The sequence below is a fragment of the Hyperolius riggenbachi genome, chromosome 1, assembly GCF_040937935.1.
Source record: "Hyperolius riggenbachi isolate aHypRig1 chromosome 1, aHypRig1.pri, whole genome shotgun sequence".
Lineage (NCBI taxonomy): Eukaryota > Metazoa > Chordata > Amphibia > Anura > Hyperoliidae > Hyperolius > Hyperolius riggenbachi.
Genome location: NC_090646.1, coordinates 23,311,668 through 23,335,790, shown reverse-complemented (window position 1 = coordinate 23,335,790; position 24,123 = coordinate 23,311,668). Strand labels below are relative to the sequence as shown.

The 24,123-nt window shown below is 45.6% G+C and overlaps 1 protein-coding gene across 1 annotated transcript in view; it reads left to right on the top strand.

The window, feature by feature from the left end:
* LOC137523745 (vomeronasal type-2 receptor 26-like) overlaps positions 1 to 23,794 on the top strand; it is a 50,774-nt gene extending 26,980 nt beyond the window's left edge. The window contains exon 5 of the mRNA XM_068243642.1: positions 22,881 to 23,794. Within this exon, the coding sequence (XP_068099743.1) occupies positions 22,881 to 23,794 (914 nt within the window). The remainder of the gene's footprint in view (positions 1 to 22,880) is intronic.
* The last annotated feature ends 329 nt before the right edge of the window (positions 23,795 to 24,123 follow it).

Genomic DNA, 24,123 nt, shown 5'->3' with positions numbered 1-24,123 from the left:
ATCAAAAACGGATTCAAAACAAATCAGATTGAGCACCAGCAAGGAGGTACAGGCATGGGGTTATATTTACTAAATTACAGTAAATATTTTTTATATACTTGGACATGCAGTCTGATACTTTCTTCACTAGGGCCCCTTCCTCTTTTCTTGTTTCATGAATTGTACTGCCCTATACAGTGATTATATATATTCTTTAGTTGCTCAGCTGTTGATTTTTGTTAGTAATATACTTCCTGTCTGGCAGGCAGAGCCGGAACAAGGTCCTCCAGCCCCCAAGCAGAGACACCAAAGTGCGCCCCTCCATCCCTCCCACCCCAGCCGTCACACGCTGATTGCTATTAGACTAAGAGGCTCCCCAGGGCCTCCAACCCAAACCCCCCCTCCCCTCACCACCAACCCTCCCAACACCTTAATTTCTAGTTTTCTGGCTTGCAGTCACTGCCATGTATCCCCTCCTCTTATTTCTCTCTGCTTCACATACAATAGGGGAATGATAGCTGAGTGAGCTGTGCGCCCCATCCTACACAGCGCCCTGAGGCTGGAGCCTCTCTGCCTCTGCCTTGGCCCAGCCCTGCTGGCAGGTAGTATGCCACTGGGCAAGGGGCAGCGCTATGCATATGTCCCTGTCAGTCACTCTGGCGCCGAGTAGAGTTGGGCCGAACGGTTCGCCTGCGAACGGTTCCATGCGAACTTCAGTGGTTCGCGTTCGCGTCCCGCAGGCGAAGTTTTGCGGAAGTTCGGTTCGCCCCATAATGCACCATGAGGGTCAACTTTGACCCTCTACATCACAGTCAGCAGGCCCAGTGTAGCCAATTAGGCTACACTAGCCCCTGGAGCCACTCCTTCCCTAATAAAAGGCAGGGAGCGGCGGCCATTACGCTCACTCGTGTGCCTGCGTTAGTGAGAGTAGGGCGAGCTGCTGCAGACTGTCTCTCATAGGAAAAGATTAGTTAGGCTTAGCTTGTCCCTGGCTGCATACCTGTTCTGTGAACCCACCACTGCATACCTGTTCAGTGAACCCACCACTGCATACCTGTTCAGTGAACCTGCCACTGCATACCTGTTCTGTGAACCCACCACTGCATACCTGTTCAGTGAACCCACCACTGCATACCTGTTCAGTGAACCCACCACTGCATACCTGTTCAGTGAAACTGCCACTGCATACCTGTTCAGTGAACCTGCCACTGCATACCTGTACTGTTCAGTGAACCCGTCACTGCATACCTGTTCTGTTCAGTGAACCCGCCACTGTATACCTGTTCTGTTCAATGAACCTGCCACTGTATACCTGTTCTGTTCAGTGAACCCGCCACTGTATACCTGTTCAGTGAACCTGCCACTGCATACCTGTTCTGTTCAGTGAACCCGCCACTGTATACCTGTTCAGTGAACCTGCCACTGTATACCTGTTCTGTTCAGTGAACCCGCCACTGCATACCTGTTCTGTTCAGTGAACCTGCCACTGTATACCTGTTCTGTTCAGTGAACCCGCCACTGTATACCTGTTCAGTGAACCTGCCACTGCATACCTGTTCTGTTCAGTGAACCCGCCACTGCATACCTGTTCATTTCAGTGAACCCGCCACTGTATACTTGTTCAGTTAACCCGCCACTGCATACCTGTTGTGTTCAGTGAACCCGCCACTGTATACCTGTTCTGTTCAGTGAACCCGCCACTGCATACCTGTACTGTTCAGTGAACCTGCCACTGTATACCTGTTCTGTTCAGTGAACCCGCCACTGTATACCTGTTCAGTTAACCCGCCACTGCATACCTGTTGTGTTCAGTGAACCCGCCACTGTATACCTGTTCTGTTCAGTGAACCTGCCACTGCATACCTGTTCTGTTCAGTGAACCCGCCACTGCATACCTGTTCTGTGAACCCGCCACTGCATACCTGTTGTGTTCAGTGAACCCTCCACTACATACCTGTTCAGTGAACCTGCCACTGCATACCTGTACTGTTCAGTGAACCCGTCACTGCATACCTGTTCTGTTCAGTGAACCCGCCACTGTATACCTGTTCTGTTCAGTGAACCTGCCACTGTATACCTGTTCTGTTCAGTGAACCCGCCACTGTATACCTGTTCAGTGAACCTGCCACTGCATACCTGTTCAGTTCAGTGAACCCGCCACTGTATACCTGTTCAGTGAACCTGCCACTGTATACCTGTTCTGTTCAGTGAACCCGCCACTGCATACCTGTTCTGTTCAGTGAACCTGCCACTGTATACCTGTTCTGTTCAGTGAACCCGCCACTGCATACCTGTTCAGTGAACCTGCCACTGCATACCTGTTCTGTTCAGTGAACCCGCCACTGCATACCTGTTCTTTTCAGTGAACCCGCCACTGTATACCTGTTCAGTTAACCCGCCACTGCATACCTGTTGTGTTCAGTGAACCCGCCACTGTATACCTGTTCTGTTCAGTGAACCCGCCACTGCATACCTGTACTGTTTAGTGAACCTGCCACTGTATACCTGTTCTGTTCAGTGAACCCGCCACTGTATACCTGTTCAGTGAACCTGCCACTGCATACCTGTTCTGTTCAGTGAACCCGCCACTGCATACCTGTTCTTTTCAGTGAACCCGCCACTGTATACCTGTTCAGTTAACCCGCCACTGCATACCTGTTGTGTTCAGTGAACCCGCCACTGTATACCTGTTCTGTTCAGTGAACCCGCCACTGCATACCTGTTCTGTTCAGTGAACCCGCCACTGCATACCTGTTCTGTGAACCCGCCACTGCATACCTGTTGTGTTCAGTGAACCCGCCACTGTATACCTGTTCAGTGAACCTGCCACTGCATACCTGTTCTGTGAACCCGCCACTGCATACCTGTTGTGTTCAGTGAACCCGCCACTGCATACCTGTTCAGTGAACCCGCCACTGCATACCTGTTGTGTTCAGTGAACCCACCACTGCATACCTGTTCAGTGAACCCGCCACTGCATACCTGTTCTGTTCAGTGAACCCGCCACTGCATACCTGTTCTGTTCAGTGAACCCACCGCATCAGTGCGCATACCTGTGCAGTTAAGTGAACCCACCCACCTACGTGAGTGCACGCAGTGTGATATACCACTCCGTGCATACCCGATATGGACAAAAAAGGTAGAGGAAGAGGTAGTGCCAGAGCCAGAGGAAGGCCACCCGGCAGGTCTGTGCGAGGTTGTGTAAATGTAATTTCGTGTGGACCTGGCCCACAGTACAGTGCTCGGAAGAAGGCACGTCCCATCACCTCCCAAGATTGTCAGGACGTGGTTGAGTATTTAGCGACACAGAACACCTCATCTTGCTCAGCCACCAGCGCTACTACTAGCACCACTTCCGCTGCATTTGACACTTCGCAAGAATTATTTAGTGGTGAAATCACTGATGCACAGCCATTGTTGTTACAGCCAGATGAATTTTCACCAGCTCATATGTCTGAGTTGCGCAGCAACACTATGGATGTAACGTGTAAGGAGGATGAAGGACCAACTGATGGTGCATTTTTCTGAGGCAAGCAAAGCTGGGCAGGATGATTACGATGATGACGATGATACGGATCCTCTGTATGTTCCCAATAGAGGAGATGAAGAGGGAGACAGTTCAGAGGGGGAGTCAGAGAGTAGTAGGAGGAGAGAAGTTGGTGAAAGAAGCTGGGGCAGCTCTTCATCAGAAACAGCTGGTGGCAGTGTCCGGCACCATGTATCGCCACCTATGTACAGCCAGCCAACTTGCCCTTCAGCATCAGCTGTTGAGGCCCCCATAGTGCCCACATCCCAGGGTGGCTCAGCGGTGTGGAAATTTTTTAATGTGTGTGCCTCAGATTGGAGCAAAGCCATCTGTTCGCTCTGCCAACAAAAATTGAGCCGTGGAAAGGCCAACACCCACATAGGGACAAGTGCCTTACGAAGGCACCTGGAGAAAAGGCACAAACAGCAATGGGATGGCCACCTGAGCAAAAGCAGCAGCAGCACACAAAAGAAAAATCACCCTCCTTCTCCTCTTCCTCCTTCAGGTGCATCATCTGCTTCTCCCTTGCACCTTCACAGGCACCCTCCTCCACTCCGCCTCTGCCCTTGAGCGGTTCCTGCTCCTCTGCCCACAGCAGCAGTCAGGTGTCCGTGAAGGAAATGTTTGAGCGGAAGAAGCCAATTTCGGCCAGTCACCCCCTTGCCCGGCGTCTGACAGCTGGCGTGGCGGAACTGTTAGCTCGCCAGCTGTTACCATACCGGCTGGTGGACTCTGAGGCCTTCCGTAAATTTGTGGCCATTGGGACACCGCAGTGGAAGATGCCAGGCCGCACTTATTTTTCTAGAAAGGCCATACCCCCACTGCACCGTGAAGTTGAGAGGCAAGTGGTGTCATCTCTTGCGAAGAGCGTTGGGTCAAGGGTACACCTGACCACGGATGCCTGGACTGCCAAGCACGGGCAGGGCCACTACATTACGTACACAGCTCATTGGGTCAACCTGGTGAACGATTGCAAGCAGGGCGCAGCGGACCAAATTGTGACACCTCCACGGCTTGCAGGCAGGCCTCCTGCCACCTCCTCTCCTCCTGCTACATGCTCTTCGCTGTCCTCCTCCTCCTTGGCTGAGTGGCAGTTCTCCTCTCCAGCTGCACAGCCCCAGCTCCGCAGGGCCTATGCTGCATGCCAGGTACGACGGTGTCACGCCATCTTAGACATGTCTTGCCTCAAAGCGGAGAGTCACACTGGAGCAGCTCTCCTGGCTGCTCTTAAGAAACAGGTGGATGAGTGGCTGACCCCACACCACCTGGAGATAGGCAACGTGGTGTGCGACAACGGCAGCAATCTGCTTGCCGCTTTGCATATGGGGAAGCTGACACACATACCCTGCATGGCGCATGTCATGAATCTAGTTGTTCAAAGATTTGTGTCAAAGTACCCTGGCTTAGCGGATGTCCTGAAGCAGGCCAGGAAGTTCTGTGGGCATTTGAGGTGGTCTTACACAGCCATGGCACGCTTTGCGGAAATTCAGCGGAAAAACAACTTGCCGGTGAGACGCCTGATTTGCGATAGCCCGACTCGCTGGAATTCGACCCTGCTCATGTTCTCCCGCCTGCTAGAACAGAAGAAAGCCGTCACCCAGTACCTCTACAACTACAGTAGAATTAAACAGTCTGGGAAGATGGGGATGTTCTGGCCCGACAACTGGACACTGATGAGAAATGCATGCAGGCTCATGCGGCCGTTTGAGGAGGTGACCAACCTGGTGAGCCGCAGTGAAGGCACCATCAGCGACTTGATTCCCTAAGCTTACTTCTTGGAGCGTGCTGTGCGTAGAGTGGCGGATGAAGCTGCGAATGAGCGTGACCAGGAACAGTTACGGCAGGAACAGGCATGGGACCAATTTTCATCAGACCCAGCTGTTTCCTCAACACCTGCGGCAGCACAGAGGGGGGAGGAGGAGGAAGAAGAGAAGTCGTGTGCAGAAGACGCTTGAAAAAATGCAAAGAATGGAAAACCGAGAGCCCAATATAGTGTAGTAAGTTTTGGTAAACGGAGCAAGATAAAATGACAAGAAATATACTCACAAGTCTGGGTTACCACACAGGCAACCACTGTAGATGCAGGTGGGGAGAATTATAACCTGACCCCACTCAGGTTTAAAAAGTCGCTCTCTGTAGACAGGAAAAAACGGGGATACACCCCTCCACCAAGGGTGGACTAGATTAACGGAAAATGAGGAGTAACAGAGGCGCCAAATTAGAGTAAAATAATTAAAAATCGTTTAAAAGGAGGGGGGTTGGTGGTTACCGCCCTCAAGTATGTAGTGACCAGCCAATGAGTCGTATATAAATAGACAATATAATTCATTTAAAATCTCCAGGCAAGCAACGCGTTTCACGGGTCCAAAGCCCGCTTCATCAGGCAATCAATTTTGGAGATACACTGAAGAAACAGAGAGAGAAAAAACAAACGAATATACTAATGAACGAAATACAATATAACAGTGGACGCCAGATTTTTAGACAGTAAAAATTATCCAATTTCAAAACAATTCATAATCAAATATAAGCTCAACGCAGATAAATGTCACAGGCCTGGCCAATTCATTAAGTCATATGAAGGTATGTTATACTGTGCGAGGCAAATCGCCCTGAGTGGAAAATACAGACCATAATTATGACTACCTATAAGATCTATAGATGGATAAATAGAACAAAGCCAAAATTGGGTTCACAACATAAATAGCTTAGTGACAATAAATCATCAGGTTACATAAAAGTAAATATATACACTGAGTACATTTATCATAGGGCTAGTTACAACCTTTATAACTACCCCATAGAAGATTATCTAAAGCACATAGTGCAAAGAGTAAAGTGCTGTAGAATAAAGAAGTGGCTCATTATCTTTACAGTGTTCAGGCTGTGGGAAAGGGACATGAAAGCTTTTTGGATAGGTACTCACCACGACTGTGTCAGTTCCAAGGTAAAGCGCCAACTGTGGGGGGATGCTGCCGCCACCTGGAGTTATAACAGTGCTGGATGCCAGCGTGGACAGGTATCTACTCCGGAAGTAAACAGTGCATAGCTGTTTCCGGTAGTATGGGCTGACGAGGAGGCAGCGCGGACAGACGATGATGTCATGCCGCTATGTACGCATATGAGGGGTGGGCGCGGATTAATGGACGCGTCATACGCAGCTAAGGGCACGCACATGCGCAATCTGTATTAAGGGATGGCGCCGCCATATTGGAAAAGGCGTTTACACGCCAGTGTTAGTTGATCCTAATATATGGTGATTTTAGTAGCAAATGTTAAGGAATGACCAGGAAATTGTCATAGAGTGTGGTGCTCACATTGAATGAACATGAACATGTGAGCTGCGTGGCAGATATATACACGTGGGAAGTGATTGGTGGTGAGATGCTACCACCTTGTGGCTGATTATATTAAGGCAGCCCTTCCCTGGAAGGCTGTATACAATGCAATGTTGCTGTGTCTGGTCTAATTACATAGGCCTGGGAATATGGAGAATTGGGAAGGGGACATGGGGGGGGGGGGAAGGGAAGGTTTGGGGAGGGGGGAGGGAGGGAGGGAAAATCAAAAGAAGAGGGGTCTAAAAAAGACAGACAGAGAATTTAGAAACAACAAAAAAACATTACATATGACATGAGTAGGATACCATAATAATTAATAAAATTAGGAGCGATTGCCAGGAATTCCTAAATGGACATAGTTGTTAAATATAGTAAAGTGAAGTCGTCGTTAATACGCTATAGACAATTTTGAGAATAAAAAAAAAAAAACAAAATCTAGGGGGAACGATAAAAGAGAGGACTGATGATCAGCGAAAAGTTGATCGATTTAAAAGTGGTCAATTAAAAGAGTTTTTCTAACACCTCATTAAGGCCCTCGGGGGCCAGGGTTCTGAGGGTCTGTATTCAATACATTTCTTTGTTCTTCAGGACCTCAAAAGTATTGTTGGGTGAATAAATGGAATCTATTAGGGTGATGGTGAGTGACCGGGGATCACCATTGTGATGTGTGCTGAAGTGTTTGGAAACGCTATGTAAGGGGTAATGATTTAGTATATTCCTCTTGTGCTGTCCTATCCGGTTACGGGCTAATTGGGTGGTGCGGCCGACGTATTGTAGATTACAAGCAATTCAAGGTCGGCTGGCACACCAGTTCAAAGTTCCAAGCAGTTTTATTGTATGCACAACATGACAATTGTTTCGGGGCCACGGAGGGTCCCCTTCATCAGATAAAGTGCAGACTGGTGTGCCAGCCGACCTTGAATTGCTTGTATTGGACTGATGCCGCTTCTGCATCAAGGCTGAGCACCCGACTACAGAAACACGGCAAGGTGTGCCTATCCAAAACCTGACATTGTATTGTAGATTACAGGGACATGAAATGACATAAATAACGTTCCTAGAAGCGCAGTCAATGTGTTGTTTGATATTGAATTCCTTATCAGTAGTATTAGATTTGAACTTCTGAGTGGTTGTGACAAAGTGACAGGCTGTACAACGAGAGTGAAGGCATGGATAAGAGCCCGGATAAGCTGAGGTGGTTGTGTGTGCTGTATTGGTTTGTATATGTTTAAATTTACTGGGAGCTATTAGTCCACGCAGGTTTGGGGCCCTTTTGAAGGTGAGAGATGGTAATTTTGGTAGTGATGTTTTAAGGTAGGGGTCTTGGGCCAGTAGTTCCCATCTGTTTTGTAGGATAGTGCGAATTTCTCTATGTTGGCTGCTGTAACCGGTGATGAATCTTGGGAAAGACGATGTTGGAGTGGGATGGTCCGTGACGGGGGCGGTGGTGGGGGTCTTAGTGGCTTTGTATTTGGCATCTTTTATAAGTTTTTTTGGGTAACCTCGTTCTATGAATTTTTTGGTTAGAGTCTGTGATTGTGTGTGAAAATCGGATAATTCTGTACAATTACGGTATATTCTTTTGTATTGGCAGTAGGGGGTATTGGTGGTCCAGGGTCTATGATGGAAGCTGTCGAAGTGTATGAAATTATTTGCATCTACCTTCTTGAAGTGGGTTTTGGTCTTTATAGTGTTGTTCGTGGAGTATAGAACCAGATCTAGGAATTCAATTGAATTAGAATGATGTTGACAAGTGAATGAGAGACCTGCCGGGTTATCGTTCAAATATGCAAGGAATATGGGAATGTTTGTATGATTACCTTTCCAAATAAAAATGAGATCATCGATATATCTTCTGTAAAAGATTATGTTCATGGAAAAAGGGTGTGAACTATGAAGTTTTAGTAGTTCCAGGTAGCCCATTGCGAGGTTGGCGTATGAGGGGGCGAAGAAGCTACCCATAGCTGTGCCTGTGGTTTGGTGGTAGAAACTGTCCATGAAAGAAAAGACATTATGCTGTAGAATAAATACTGCACATGAGTTGATGAATTGCTGTTGTGTGGTGGGCATGTCTGGATTGGTGGAAAGAAAAAACTGGAGTGAATGAAGGCCGAAGGGGTGAGGGATGTTGGTGTACAACGAGGATACATCACAGGTGAGCCAGCAGTAGTCCGCCTGCCAGTGTATGGGTTTCAGTAACTCTATAGGGTGTTGAGAATCTTTCAAGTAAGACGGCAATGTTTGCACCAGTGGTTGTAAATGTTTGTCGACGAATTTAGACAGATTGCTGGTAATGGACTCCATGCCTGAAATAATAGGTCTGCCAGGGGGGTTTTGTAGTGATTTGTGTATTTTGGGGAGATAATAAAAAAATGGTGTTTTTGGATGATGGTTGATGATAAAGTTGCGTTCATTCTTGGTGATAATGCTGTTTGAGAATGCTTCATTGATAAACCGTTTTAGAGTGTTATTAAAATCGAGGGTAGGATCTGTGGTTAGTTTGGCGTAATGTAGAGGGTTGTCTAGTAATCGGTTAGCTTCAGCTATATAGTCCAATTTATTTAGAATGACTATGCCACCTCCCTTATCAGCGGGTTTTAAAATAATGTCATGATTACGTCTCAGGGTCTGAAGGGCATATTGTTCTGATTTAGTGAGATTGGAGATGGTAGTATCAGTAGTCAAGTTGAGTTTTTGTAGATCGTTTAGTACTAATGTATAGAAAGTTTCAATGAAATTGCCTTTAGAAGCAGTCGGGTAAAATCTAGATCTACCCTTAAGTTCAGTGGTGATATATTTTTCTGTGTTAATTTCGTCTGTATTGGCTATCACAGCCAATACAGACGAAATTAACACAGAAAATGCGTCATTGTTAGTCAAAATGAGGGTGTTGGTTGGGTTTGAGAGTGATGATTGGTGTTTCTTTATGGCAAAATGTCGTTTTAGGGTGAGTTTGCGGATAAATGCATTCAATTCTCTAAATAGTTTGGACATGTCAGATGAACTGGTAGGGCAGAAAGAAAGGCCTTTCTCTAAGAGGTGAGTCTCTGACCGGGATAACTTATAATTGGACAAATTGAAGATGCAACGGGTTTGTGTCGTTAAGTCAGTTTTTATTGAATCTGGGGTGATTGGCGATTTCTTTTTTCTTTTCCCTCTGTGTCCCCTTTTTCTGAGTCTGGTAGTGGTCTCTTGTGGGTTGGTTTGGGTTGAAGGATAGTTCTGGATGCCGTGGGGCTCGGTAATGGCATGATTAATGTGTTCTGTGTGAACGAGAGGGGTAGTTCTAAAAAAGAAGAAGTTAGATTGATGGGAGAAGTGTTTTGACTGGCATTTGTATCTGGTTGTTGTTTGATGATGGGTCTAAAGAAGCTAGTGAGCGCATTGGTTTTAGTGTGAAGCGTGGGGCCTTGTGTACTAGGGCAGATGGGAGAGGCCGGTTGGGTCTCATGTGTACTAATTTGTGAAAGGCCTAGGATGTCGTCTGTGTGTGAATGGTCCTCTGGATTGGTCTGAGATGGATCGATGGATGATGTATTCAAGGTGCCGGGATTTTTGTTGTCATTTTGGATGACTATTGAGTCGGGGGGAGCACCACTCAGGAAGTTACAGACTGGGATATGGTTGGGCCTAAATTGGATTGTTTTCACGCCAGATGGGGTTGACTGTAATTTTTTCACCTGATTAAGAACACCCGGTGAGTTTTTGGTGTTCTTGGTATTTTTAATGGTGGTCTTATTTCTGTGCTGGGGCTTTGGTTCGCCAATTTTGGTGGTTTGTTTCTGGTTCGGTGGTATTTGGTTATGGTTGGATGGTTTATTATTCGTTTTTTCGAGAAGGGTTTTGGTTAAGGCTGCTAAATGTGCAAAGCTGAATTTAGGTGTAGTCAGTGGAGGTTTGGATACTAGTGGTTTTGGTGTGATTGGTGTGCAGAAGACGAGTCAGACTCAGAGGATGATGAGCAAGGTGTTTCTTTGGGGGAGGAGGAGGAGGAGGAGGAGGGGACGGCGGCAGGAGAACAACCGCAGCAGGTGTCGCAGGGGGCTTGTGCTGCTCAACCTTCCCGTGGTATTGTTCGCGGCTGGGGGGAGGAGGTTGACTTACGTGACGTCACTGAGGAAGAGCAAGAGGAGATGCATGGTACATCTGGATCCGACTTTGTGCAGATGTCGTCTTTTATGCTGTTCTGCCTGTTGAGGGACCCCCGTATGAAAAACCTCAAGGGGAATGAGCTGTACTGGGTGGCCACACTACTAGACCCTCGGTACAGGCACAAAGTGGCGGACCTGTTACCAACTCACCTGAAGGTGGAAAGGATGCAGCACATGCAGAACAAGCTGTCAACTATGCTTTACAATGCCTTTAAGGGTGATGTGACAGCACAGCGCCAGCAAGGTACCACTGCCACTAATCCTCCTCCCGTGTCCACGCAGTCAAAGACAGGACGCTCCAGTGATCTCATGGTGATGTCGGACATGCGGACGTTCTTTAGTCCAACGCCTCGCCGTAGACCTTCCGGATCCACCCTCCACCAACGCCTGGAACGGCAGGTCGCCGACTACCTGGCCTTAAGTGTGGATGTAGACACTGCTGTGAACAGCGATGGGGAACCCTTGAACTACTGGGTGTGCAGGCTTGACCTGTGGTCAGAGCTGTCCCAATTTGCCATCCAACTTCTCTCCTGCCCTGCCGCAAGCGTCCTGTCAGAAAGGACCTTCAGCGCAGCTGGAGGCATTGTCACTGAGAAGAGAAGTCGCCTAAGTCACAAAACTGTTAAGTACCTCACCTTTATCAAAATGAATGAGGCATGGATCCCGGAGGGCTGCTGCCCGCCCCAAGACTAAGTCAGTCCCCGCACACACAGCATCTCTGCCTGCACGCCGTGGGACTGGCTGCCTGGCCTGCCCCAAGAATACTAAGTCGCTCCCAGTCCCTCCACACAGCATGTCTGCCTGCAGGCCGCTTGACTACCTTCTCCGCCACCACCACCAACAGGGTCCGGGACTCCAGGCGGATTGCTGAATTTTTTAGGCCGCTGCTAGCAGCGGCCGCTGTAATAATTTTTCTGGTGCGTGTACATGACTGCCTAATTTTTCTGGCTGCACTGCGGGCAGCTGCAACAACAAAAGAAAAGGCATGTACATGCGCCCATTCCCCTTCGTGATCATTACCTTGCCGTGGTGAAGGGGCTTGCGTATCACAATGAACCAATGACCGGCGCCTAGATGAGTGTCTCGGGGGGCACACCCACGATAATAAGGTCATTGCCTCATTGTGGTCAGACCAAATTTGATCAGCTGGACAGTCACTGTTCTGTCATTCACCTACATCAGCCAGGCGACCATATGGGCTGTAAAGCCACCAAAACCTGCACTCTCGCCATGGTGTGCACCAGTCCAGCACGGCCGTCACTACACAAACAGCTGTTTGCGGTGCGTTACACGGTGAGTTTGGTGTGTAAGTGTGAAGCAGTACCTTAATTACACTACCTGATTGATGTATACACATGCAAGATGTTTTAAAGCACTTTAGGCCTGTCATTTAGCATTCAATGTGATTTCTGCCCTTAAAACGCTGCTTTGCGTCAAATCCAGATTTTTCCCGGGGACTTTTGGCATGTATCCCACTCCTCCACCTGGGGGTCCAGGTGTTAGACCCCTTGAAACATCTTTTCCATCACTTTTGTGGCCAGCATAATTTTTTTTTTTCAAAGTTCGCATCCCCATTGAAGTCTATAGCGGTTCGCGAACTTTTACGCGAACCGAACCTTCCGCGGAAGTTCGCGAACCCGGTTCGCGAACCGAAAATCGGAGGTTCGGCCCCACTCTAGCGCCGAGTCTTATGTGTGTTGCGGTGCGATGAGGCGCTAGGGGGGGGTTATTGCACCGCAAATACACCTTTCAATTGTAAAACTGGCCTAAAGGGCAACTGAAGAGAAGAATATGTAGGCTGCCTTATGTATTTTCTGTTAAACAATACCAGTTTGTCTGGCAGCCCCGCTGGTCTATTTGGCTGCAGTAGTGTCTGAATCACGCCAGAAGCAAGCAAGCAGTTAATCTTGTCAGATCTGACAATAATGTCCGGAACCCCCGACCTGCTGCATGCTTGTTCGTATTAGAGGCAGAGGATCAGCAGGACAGCCAGGCAACTGGTATTGCTTAAAAGTAAATAAATATGGCAGCCTCATTATACTGTACCTCTCACTTCAGTTGTCCTTTAAGTTAACATTAAAATAAAAAATCTTAATTATACACCCACTAATCCTCCAGTTTTGTTTCTTCATTCCTTGCTGAAAGATGAACAGATATATAAAAAAGATTGTTTACAAAAATAAACTTGGAAAAACGATTTTTTTTACTCCAAAAGGAGAGGTACCTGATAAACTGATGTTGCAAAGTTGGATTTTTGTTGGACCAGAACATTTCCTTTTCTATTCTAATGTGTTGGGGTTTTTTGCTGAATCTTCAGAAGGACATATGCACTATCGACTTCAGCCTAGAAATATTGCATGGAAGACTGAAAAGGTAAGACAACCATACAGTGTGATGCATAGTTGTTACTATTATGCATTAACCACTTCCCCTCCCTGGGACGAGTAACTACGTCCCTGCAAATCCCATATCTCCCTGCAGGGGGCGTAGCTACCATGTCCCCTCCCGTCCGAACACCCCCTGAAACATTTGAAATTAACCCCTTACCTCCCACACTCCCCAATAGTTAACCAAACATTTTTTTGTAAAAATAATAATAATAATAATATTAAAAAAAAAATTAAATAAAAAAAATAAATAAAACCTTAGGGAGTGAACTTTCTTTTTTAATGTGCATGTCAAGAGGGTATATTACTGTTACTTTATAAATTATGGACTTGTAATTAGGTTTGGACACAAAACTGAAAAAATGCACTTTTATTTCCAAATAAAATACTGCCGCCACACATTGTACTAGGGAAACATTTTAAATACTGCAATAACTGGGACAAATGGGCAAATACAATGTGTGGGTTTTAATTACGGTAGCATGTATTATTTTAAAACTGTAGTGGCCGAAAGCTGAGAAATAATGATCTTTTTCAAAATTTTTTCTTCTTTTTCCTGTTAAAATGCAGTTAGGATAAAATTATTCTCAGCAAAAAGTACTCCCACAAAAGAGTAACTGGTGGCAAAAACACAAGATATAGACCGTTTTGTTGTGATAGGTAGTAATAAAGTTATAGGTGAATGAAAGGAAGGAGTGTTGACAGGTGAAATTAGCTCAGTTTTTGGGGAAAAAACCCTTCGAGGTGAAGTCTTTCATATCATATCACTAACGACAAAAAAGATAAGGACACAGAGAGCCCAATACAGTGTAGTATGTATTGGTAATAAAAGAAGGTTTATTATTATTATTTTATTATTATTATTTTTTATTTATATAGCGCCTACATATTCTGCAGCGCTTTAAAAAGCACAATAAGATGACAAGGGGAACATAGATACAACAAAAAAATATACAGCAAAGTCCCAAGCAGCACAAATATTGTGACAAAAACAGTAAACGTTAGGAGGATGACCCTGCCCTTGCGAGCTTACAATCTAAAGAGTATTGGGGGACACTAGGTAAAGGGGGGGGGGGGGGGAGGATGAGGCAGTGAGCCTTTTCCTCTGATTACACTGTGAACAGATAAGTAAACAGGGGCTAAAAAATTATAACGTTATAAGCTTGTCTGAAAAGGTGTGTTTTAAGTGTGCGTTTGAAGATTTGGAGGTTTGGAGCATGACGTAAAGGCTGTGGAAGAGAGTTCCACATGAGTGGTGATGCTCGTGTAAAGTCCTGGATGTGAGCATGAGAGGAGGTGATCAGCTTAGAGGCCAGGAGAATTTCTTGGGAGGAGCGAAGGTTGCGGGAGGGACAATATCTAGAGATTAGTGAGGAGATGTAATGTAAGTATACAGGGGCGCCTCTGGCCATTTTGTCGCTCCAGGCAAGGAAACCTGTGGCGCCCCCCCCCCCCCCCCCCCACCCTTTTCATGAAAATATTCGCAATATGGCAGCTTTTCACCAGAAAATAATTGTATTACAGTAGTGGTTCAGTGCAATACTGCGAGCCGCCGATCTACTGCCTCTATAGCGCTGTCTCCAATTGTAAAAATGTACTGCTTGATTGTACTTTTGGTACATTTTTGCCATGGATTGATTGAAATTCTGATCGATGTGGTGGTTGATAATCGGCAAATTCGATCATTTTGAAAGAATCTGTCTGTAAAAATGAATGCATGTATTGACAGCTGTAGGCTAGGGTTACTAATAATAAGATTGGGTGATTCAATTGTAAGGGTAAGATTGGGAGGGCAAAGTAGAGAGTAACAAGGAACATTGATAATTACTTTTCTCCTGGCAGACTCAGTGCTGCCTTGCTCAGTAGGCAGTAGCAGTGTTAGGGAGTCTTGCCCAAGGTCTCCTACAGAATAGGTGCTGGCTTACTGAGTAGAAAGAAGCAGAGATTTGAACCCAGGTTGCCTGTGCCAGAGGCAGAGCCCTTAACAATTACACTATCCAGATAGAGGTAGATGAAACACACCACAGCCAAGAGCAAAGAGGACTATGTGGAAAAATGGAGGCGTGTAATAAAACAGTCACAAAAGCTAACCATATACCAGAGAATATAAAATGGCCCCATACCTGGAAAAGCTCCAAAACTGTCAAGAGAGGAAAATCCTGAGTGTCTACAGACTGAGTGCTCACAACCTCGAAATAGAGTCTGGGAGACACAGACAGACATGCAAACCCAGGGAGGAGAGTCTGTGCCAACACTGTGAGCTGAAGATCCTTGAGGATGAAAGCCACTTCCTGCTGCACTGCCCCAAATATACTGCAACCAGGGACACTTACTTTAAGAAATTGTTGGAACTATTCCCAGACTTTCTCACATTAGAAGATGAGAGAAAAACATATATCCTACTGGGAGAAGAGGAATCCACAGTGACAATCGCTGCACACTATGTCACAGCATGCCACAGACCGAGAGGAGCATAACGGAACTGTAAACCTAAAAAATGTCCACATACTGCTTAGCCATTGCCCCCTACCCCACCCCCTTCCATGTCCCCCTTTTCCCCTTGCTTTGGCAATACCTGTAATTAATCTTGGTCATGTCATTAAAGCTATCTTTGATTTGATTTGATTTGAGAGGAGGAAAAGAAAGCTAGCACTAGGGGAAAGGGGGGGGGGGGGGACAAAGGTGAATGAGGGAGAGAGGAGGAGTGGAGAGAGACTGAGAATAGTCTGACATGGAGCAGAGAACTTATCTGTATTGCAGCCACATAACACAGAGGCAACTTGCCTGTAATGTGACTCCTGTCCTGCCTGTCTCTCACACAAGGCTGCAGCAGCCACATGGAGTCTAGGGACTGTCGAAAACTTTTCAACCTGTGTAATACCTTATCTAGCTGACCACATGCAGTCTTTACTATAATGAGAAAGACACTACAGACAGAGTTTTTTTCTAAGGACTCTGTAGGAGGCAAGCCTCTCTTCTGCATCATGCTGTGTACATTTACCAGCTTGCCATCAAATTGTACATTTATTTCCCTCAACCAGCCTAGTGCTTCACATTGCCTTATACACTGTACCAGCAGCCTGGGGGAAAATCTCTCTCCTTCCTCCTGGCTAGTCCATTCTGGAATGCACACAGACACCATCCAACTCTCTTCTTTTCAAGTCATAAGGAGGGGCGGGCAGGACAGGAGTCACACAGACACACTCTAGATCTCGACATAACACTACCATTAGGGAATACCATACAAAGTGTTGTAGACAAAAGTTTTGTAGATTCCTTATTTGAGGCTGAGCCGCAAAGGCTTTCATTAGAACTTTTTATCTCCATTCCCTAAGTTTTCAGTCTCTAAGGACAGGAAAAATAAACTTGTTTTTCTCTCAAAGCGCCTGCCATAAATCTGGCGCTCTAGGCAATTAGCTGGTCAGCTGGTCTCTAGAAGCATCTCTGTAAGTATAGTAATACTTACAAACCAGGGTGCTTAGGCAACCACTGTAATTGCAGGTGGGAAAAACAAGCCTTTCCCCACTAGGATTAAAAATTCGCTCTATGTAGATAGGAAGAAAATGAGAGTTTTCACCCTTCAACCAAGGGTGGACTAGTACAATATACGAGTGAACAGAGGCACCAAAAGAATAAAATATCATAAAATGTTTTAAAACATGGAAGTGGTGGTGGTGGACTCTTACCAGCTTCAAAGGACACGGCAGTAGAAACATGTTCATCAGGCAGTCAGATAGGATTATACAGCAAATGCTTTCCAGGTCTGTGCCAACTGTTTGACACAGACCTGGACAGCATTTTCTGTGTACTCGTATCTGACTGCCTGATAAAGCTGAAAACATTTGGGCCTGACAGCCGTTTCGCGGTTAATACAGCTTTGTCAGAGGCCAGACATACAATGTTAATTAACTACTCTGTATTCTATATTCAAGAGACCAGAATCTCGATGCAATAAGAGGTGTCTTCCTGGACACAGGAAAGTTCCAACAAGAGGGATCCATTCCTGCTGCTATCATTGTGTCTCATGTTCCACAGGGGAGGTGTCTAATGTAACAGGTAGGACAGCTTAACCTTTTAGCAGCTCCAAAGAAATTATCTTGTTTGAGATAAGTGAACCTCCAGGAGAGATTTAGATGGAAATTACCAGCCAGGTAATTATATATTTATATATAAAATTGTGTGTGTGTGTGCGTGCGTGCGTGCGTGTGTGTGTGTGTGTGTCGACATAACTACGACTTGCCCAATTTTCTACAAAACTTGGTATACAAATCCCTTACTACCTGGGAGGATATGTTCTGGGGGTCTTAGCCCCCCCCCCTCCCCTGCCCACCTGGGCTGCCATTCTCACAGGAATAAAGCCAGAGTCCACATTCTTGGCACAGTTGGTCACTTGGTAACCGAGGTTACAAATCCAGGAAGAAATGGGCAGAGCATTATAAACAGCCAATCAAATTTCAGCAAATTATGTTTAATGGGAAAAAATGCAGCAATTCTTCACTGTTAATAGCAGGTTTCTTAAACTTACCACAGTTGGTTGCTAGGTGACTGTCATGAATACTCAGGAAAGTGGGTGGAGCCTATCCCAGGCTATCAAAATTCACATATTAATTTTTAAGGGGAATTTTTAAATTGCTGCCTTTTTTACACTGTTATTGGTAGAGGCCTCAAACCTGCTATTAGTGGGTGACTGGGGTTAAAATTCTGAAAAGGGGTCAAGGCCACAGACAGACAATCAGATTTGTTTGATATTTTTTTTAATGGGAAAATCTCTATTATTGATGCCAAGGACCCCAAAGCTCACAAACTTGGTCATTGAGTGACTGTGTGTCAAGGTTAGAAAAAGTGGCCAGACTGAACAACAACCAAATACATTCCCGAGACATGCCCGGTGTTCAGCTTGTAATCTTATAAAACAAGAGGATGAGTAGAATGTGAAATATTCACTGGATTTCCATTTTAATTTTATTACAGCTATTGTTGGTTAGGTCCATTTCAACAGCCATAGATGAGCTAAACAGTTCTCGTATATATATAGATTTAAGTATAACTGTACATTGTAATAAATGTATATATTATTATTATTATTATATAAATGTAAATTAAAGTATAAATGTTCTCCTGTATTTTAACTTAGGCCCAATTCACATTTGCGTTTCGAGCCAAACGGATCCGGTGAGAGGATCCAGTCTCCGCTTCACCAAATCCGGATGGCTCTGTGCACACTGCAAAATGGAAAGTGAAAACGAATCTGATCAATGATTGATCGGATCAGTTTTTACTCAGTTTCGCCAGCAAATACATACCTAATCTTCTGCAGCAGCCGGCGGTAGAGGCTTCCTCTTCTTCCGCTGTGACTACACAGCGCGTCATGTGACTAGTCACATGACGCATCATGAAGTCAGATGACGCGGAAGAAGACGGAAGTCTCTACCACTGGCTGCTACAGAACATTAGGTATGTATTTTACCCTCCCTTACCCACCCGCCCGGCTGCTGCACCCTCCCTAATCCTCCCGCCACTCAGATTCGCATTGGCACATCCCCCCATCCCCCGTGGAACGGTCCATTTCTTCACCAGTGTGAACAAACGTTCCGTTTTCCATTGCCCTGCTTGGCAGAACGGTCCGAAAAATTAGGGCCTGCAGCAATTTTTCGATCCGGGGATGGAGCGTACGGAATGTATCGGTATAAACGGAGGCATGTGAATGTATCCATATCCTTATGTCTGACTGTAATACGGGAGTAATCCCTCTCTCCTATGGGCGATGTGTACGTAGGCTGTTGCCATGGCTATCCTGTGGGTGGAGTGAATTGGGACATGTCTGATAGACTACATCGCTAGTATCCTCCGTGTATGCGGCGTATGATGGGCGGCTTTAGGTCCCGCCCCCGTTAGGATAGGTGCAGCGGGCGCTATGCACAGTGTACACAAAACGCCCGATTGGAGGAAGGGAGAGCTGTCACGTATGGTGGGAGGAGCGGCCGGTGACGTCAGACGCGCGGCTTGGATACAAAATGCGGCCATGATCTAACGCAGTCACCGGCCTCTCTGCACCCCCGCAAACACCTCTGATGAGACAACGTGTGTTGTGAAACAGCTGTCAGGTAGGGGGAGCGCTCTCCATCGGGGGCCTCCTCTGGGTTTTTTATCATCTGCTGCCAATAAATCCTGTATGGCAACACGAGCACTGGTGCCCGCCTCCTCTATATATCTTCCATAGGTTAACACTGGATCCTTTTACATCCGTTCCGTTTACGTTCCGGTTACGTTCTGCAAAAGAACACTAATGTGAACTGAGCCTAAATGTATAGGGTAAATATGTTAGAGTTTTTAATCCAGAAGCAAAATAGTTACAGATAGCATTTCAGTGTTTTTTCTGCCTATATTTTGGCTGAAAATAGAAATAAAATGACTCATGCTGCCAGCTCACCTTTTTTCTTTCACTGTAGGCACAGAGGTGAGTGTAAAAATGCAAATAAAGCAGCAATGTACCCTATGGGCTTATATCAACTCTTTATATTGCAGACAGCCCAATATAGTTTGTTACCATGGTTTCCAGCAAGCTCAGTATGGCTTTTATTTTTTATTTATTTATTAGTAGAAAGATAATATTTAACAATATTTCTGTATAAAATCCTTTGGGTGGTGACTTGTACTATATTCACTTTTTGAGTCTTTGTTGAAAGAAAAATAGAAATTTGCCGTGTTAAAACAGAAGGTATTTGCAATTATTCAGGTTGGAGTGAGCTCTGAGGTGTCCCACAATGCATCACTGCTGAATATGCAAATTATCCCTTTGTGTCCCTGATAGCTAGCCACACCTCCAGAGCCGCTGGAATGCAATGATGTGTCAGCTTGTTGATTGTACAGAATAATCGCAAATAACCTCTGTTTTAACCTTCCTGGCGGTAAGCCCGAACTGCATGTACTGCCAGATCGCCGCCGCTCCGTGCCGATTCGCCGCTACCCGCCGCGCCGCCCCCCCAGACCCCATGCGCTGCCTGGCCAATCAGTGCCAGGCAGCGCTGAGGGGTGGATCGGGACTCCCTTTGACGTCACAACGTCGGTGACGTCATCCCGCCCGTCGCCATGGCAATGAGGAAGCCCTAATGGAAATCGCATTAAGAACGGGATTTCTGGACGGGCTTGATCGCCGGAGGCGATCGACGAGGGTGGGGGGATGCCACTGCACAGCAGCTGTCTTGTAGCTAGTGCTAAGCTAGCTACATGATTAACAAAAAAAAAATTTTTAAATAGTGCTGTGCTGCCCCCTGGCAGTTTTAATTGACCGCCAGGAGGGTTAAGAAGGCACATTTCTGTATTACATAGCTTTTTAGTAACAAGGCTTTTTGGTCCTTTTTAGCCCCTTACACACTCCTAGGAGTTCTGCTTCACCATGAGCTTGCTGGGCAATCTGTAACTCTGAGTGTTTCAAGTCCTACCCCATTGAGGCACTTTAATCCATGTCATGTACTGATGAGGCCCAACCAGTTTGAAACAGTCTACAGTATATGTACTGTATGTTGGATTATTGTGGCTCTGCACTATTAACAAGCTGACACATGATTGCATTCCAGTATATCTGGAGGTGTGTTTAGATTACAGGGGCAACAAAGAGATAATTTGCATATTCAGCAGTGATGCATTATGGGACACCTCAGAGCTCACTCCAACCTAAATAATTGCAAATACCTTCTGTTTTAAGAAGGCAAGCTTTTGTTTTCCATAGCATGGCATTTTAGTAAGAGGGCTTTTTGGTCCTTTGTAGCCCCTTACACACTCCTGGGAGTTCTGGTTCACCATGAGCTGGCTGGGCAATCTGTTACTATTGGAAGACAAAGGAAATCACTGTAACCCAACCCCACCCCACCAATACCTAACCCCCAACTGACACCCACCACCACCACCACCACCAATCCACGGATACTTAAACCTAACCGACTCCCCCACCGATCCACCAATGCCTAGCTGTCTAATCCTAATCAACCCACTGGCACAAATCCAACAGTAACTGCACCCCCTTTGCCGCTGTACATGATCAATATCAGGCCCTGCTGAAGTGCGGTGACCCATAGACACTCATGTTAATGTCTGCAATTAATTGTTGACATTATCATCAATATCTATGGGGTGCCAAAAAAATTTCGGCGCCTCCAGCATCCTGTTACCGTACTGGACGTACTTTTACATTAACCAATCTTTTGTGATCGCTTTTGGTGACAGATGACCCGCAGTCATGCAGCATACAGATGTGCTGCATGTGTTACTGTAGAGCAGCTTATTCTGTCTATCAATATAGTACAGGGTGGGCCATTTATATGGATGCACGTTAATAAAATGGGAATGGTTGGTGATATAAACTTCCTGTTTGTGCCACATTAGTATATGTGAGGGGCAAAACTTTTCAAAATGGGTAGCGGCCATGGCGGCCATTTTATAGTTGGCCATTTTGAATCCAAGTTTTGTTTTTTCAATAGGAAAAGAGTCATGTGACACATCAAACTTATTGGGAATTTCACAAGAAACACAATGTTGTGCTTGGTTTTAACGTAACTTTATTCTTTCATGAGCATTTACACGTTTCTGACCACTTATAAGATGTGTTCAATGTGCTGCCCATTGTGTTGGATTGTCAATGCAACCCTCTTCTCCCACTCTTCACACACTGATAGCAACACCGCAGGAGAAATGCTAGCAGAGGCTTCCAGTATCCGTAGTTTCACGTACTGCACATCTCGTATCTTCACAGCATAGACAATTGCCTTCAGATGACCTCAAAGATAAAAGTCTAAGGGGGTCAGATCGGGAGACCTTGGGGGCCATTTAACTAGCCCACGACGACCAATCCACTTTCCTGGAAACTGGTCATCTAGGAATGTCTGGACCTGACACCCATAATGTGGTGGTGCACCATCTTGCTGGAAAAACTCAAGGAACGCGCCAGCTTCAGTGCATAAAGAGGGAAACACATCATCATGTAGCAATTTCACATATCCAGTGGCATTGAGGTTTCCATTGATGAAGAATGGCCCCACTATCTTTGTACCCCATATGCCACACCGCCATCTGAAGGCAATTGTCTATGTTGTGAAGATATGAGATGTGCAGCACCTGAAACTATGGATACTGGAAGCCTGTGCTAGCATTTCTCCTGCGTCCTCCAGGCCCCCCAGCAAAAAATTTCCAGCCAGACCTCCCATTCCCAGCACAATATTATATCATTAGATAATTCCAAAAAAATTCTGAAATTGTGATCTTGGTGATCGCGATTTTGGTTTAAATTTGATTTATCTTTCAGGCCTATAATGCACTGCCATTGCTCTGCATCTAAGCACTGGAATGATGGACTCCTTAGCCCTTGGAGCCTCCACAATGGTGGGGGTCATGGTGGTTATAGTTATACACCTGCACATAAGCTAGATTGTGATCAGAAATAGTCAAGAAGGATTTTTGCAGGTAACGGTTATGCACTGTTAGAGTAACTGTTGTTGTTTCACAGACAGTGAAAACTGCCACAAGTGTTCTGATGAAGAGTGGCCAGACGAGAGGAAAGAAAATTGTATTCCCAAAACATACGACTTTCTGTCCTATGAAAATGATATTCTAGTTTTGGTTTTTGCAATAATCACTTTGATATTTTCTTTAATTCTATTACTTGTATTGGGAGTATTTACTTTTGCCTGGAACACACCAATAGTGAAAGCCAATAACCGGACTGTTAGCTTCATTCTCCTGACCTCTATCCTGCTGAGCTTCCTCTGTGTCTTCTTGTTCCTCGGACATCCTGTGGATATAACCTGCAAGATGAGAAAGGTTCTGTATGGAATATGTTTCTCCATTTCACTTTCCTCTGTTCTGGCCAAGACCATACAGGTGTGCATTGTCTTCAAAGCCAGCAAACCTGGAAGCTCCTGGAAGAAATGGATCTCAGCCAAAGTGTCCTATTATGTGGTCTTGTCATGTTCCTCTGTCCAACTTCTGAACTGCATTATTTGGTTGTCCACCTCTCCTCCATATCAAGAGTATGACATGTACTATTCTCCTGGGAAGATCATCATTCAGTGTAACGAGGGGTCAGTGATCGGCTTCTACTCTGTGTTGGGTTATATGGGGTTTCTGGCAGCTGTGAGCTTTCTTCTTGCTTTCATGGTGAGGACATTACCGGACAGCTTTAATGAGGCCAAGTACATCACGTTCAGCATGCTGGTGTTCTGCAGTGTCTGGATTGCCATGATTCCGGCCTATCTGAGCACCAGAGGGAAATACATGGTGGCTGTGGAGGTATTCGCCATCCTGGTCTCCAGCGCTGGAATATTAGGCTGTATATTTTTCCCCAAAATTTACATCATTCTGGTTAAACCTTATCTAAACTGCCGACAACATATGCTGATGAAAAACAAACATTTTCAGTAAATGCTATATTTTTTTTGGAATGCAATGTACATTTTGTAATTCAATTATCAAAGTCAACGTTATTTAAGGTCTACCAGTTGGATTTGAAAAGTGAACAATCATAGAATCTGATATAATTAAAGATCATGAACGTTAATCTCTCTGTGTGTTGGCTAATGAATCAGTATAAAGTGCATTGTGGACAGGGGTGTTAGTTTTGATATAAGAAATGGAAGACAATAAGGCTCTTACTATCTTAATTTGAGCTTATGGATGAGTATAGACAGCAAATTATTTCCAACACTGTAATGGCCTGCTAATTATAGATAAAGATGACCACAACTGTTTGC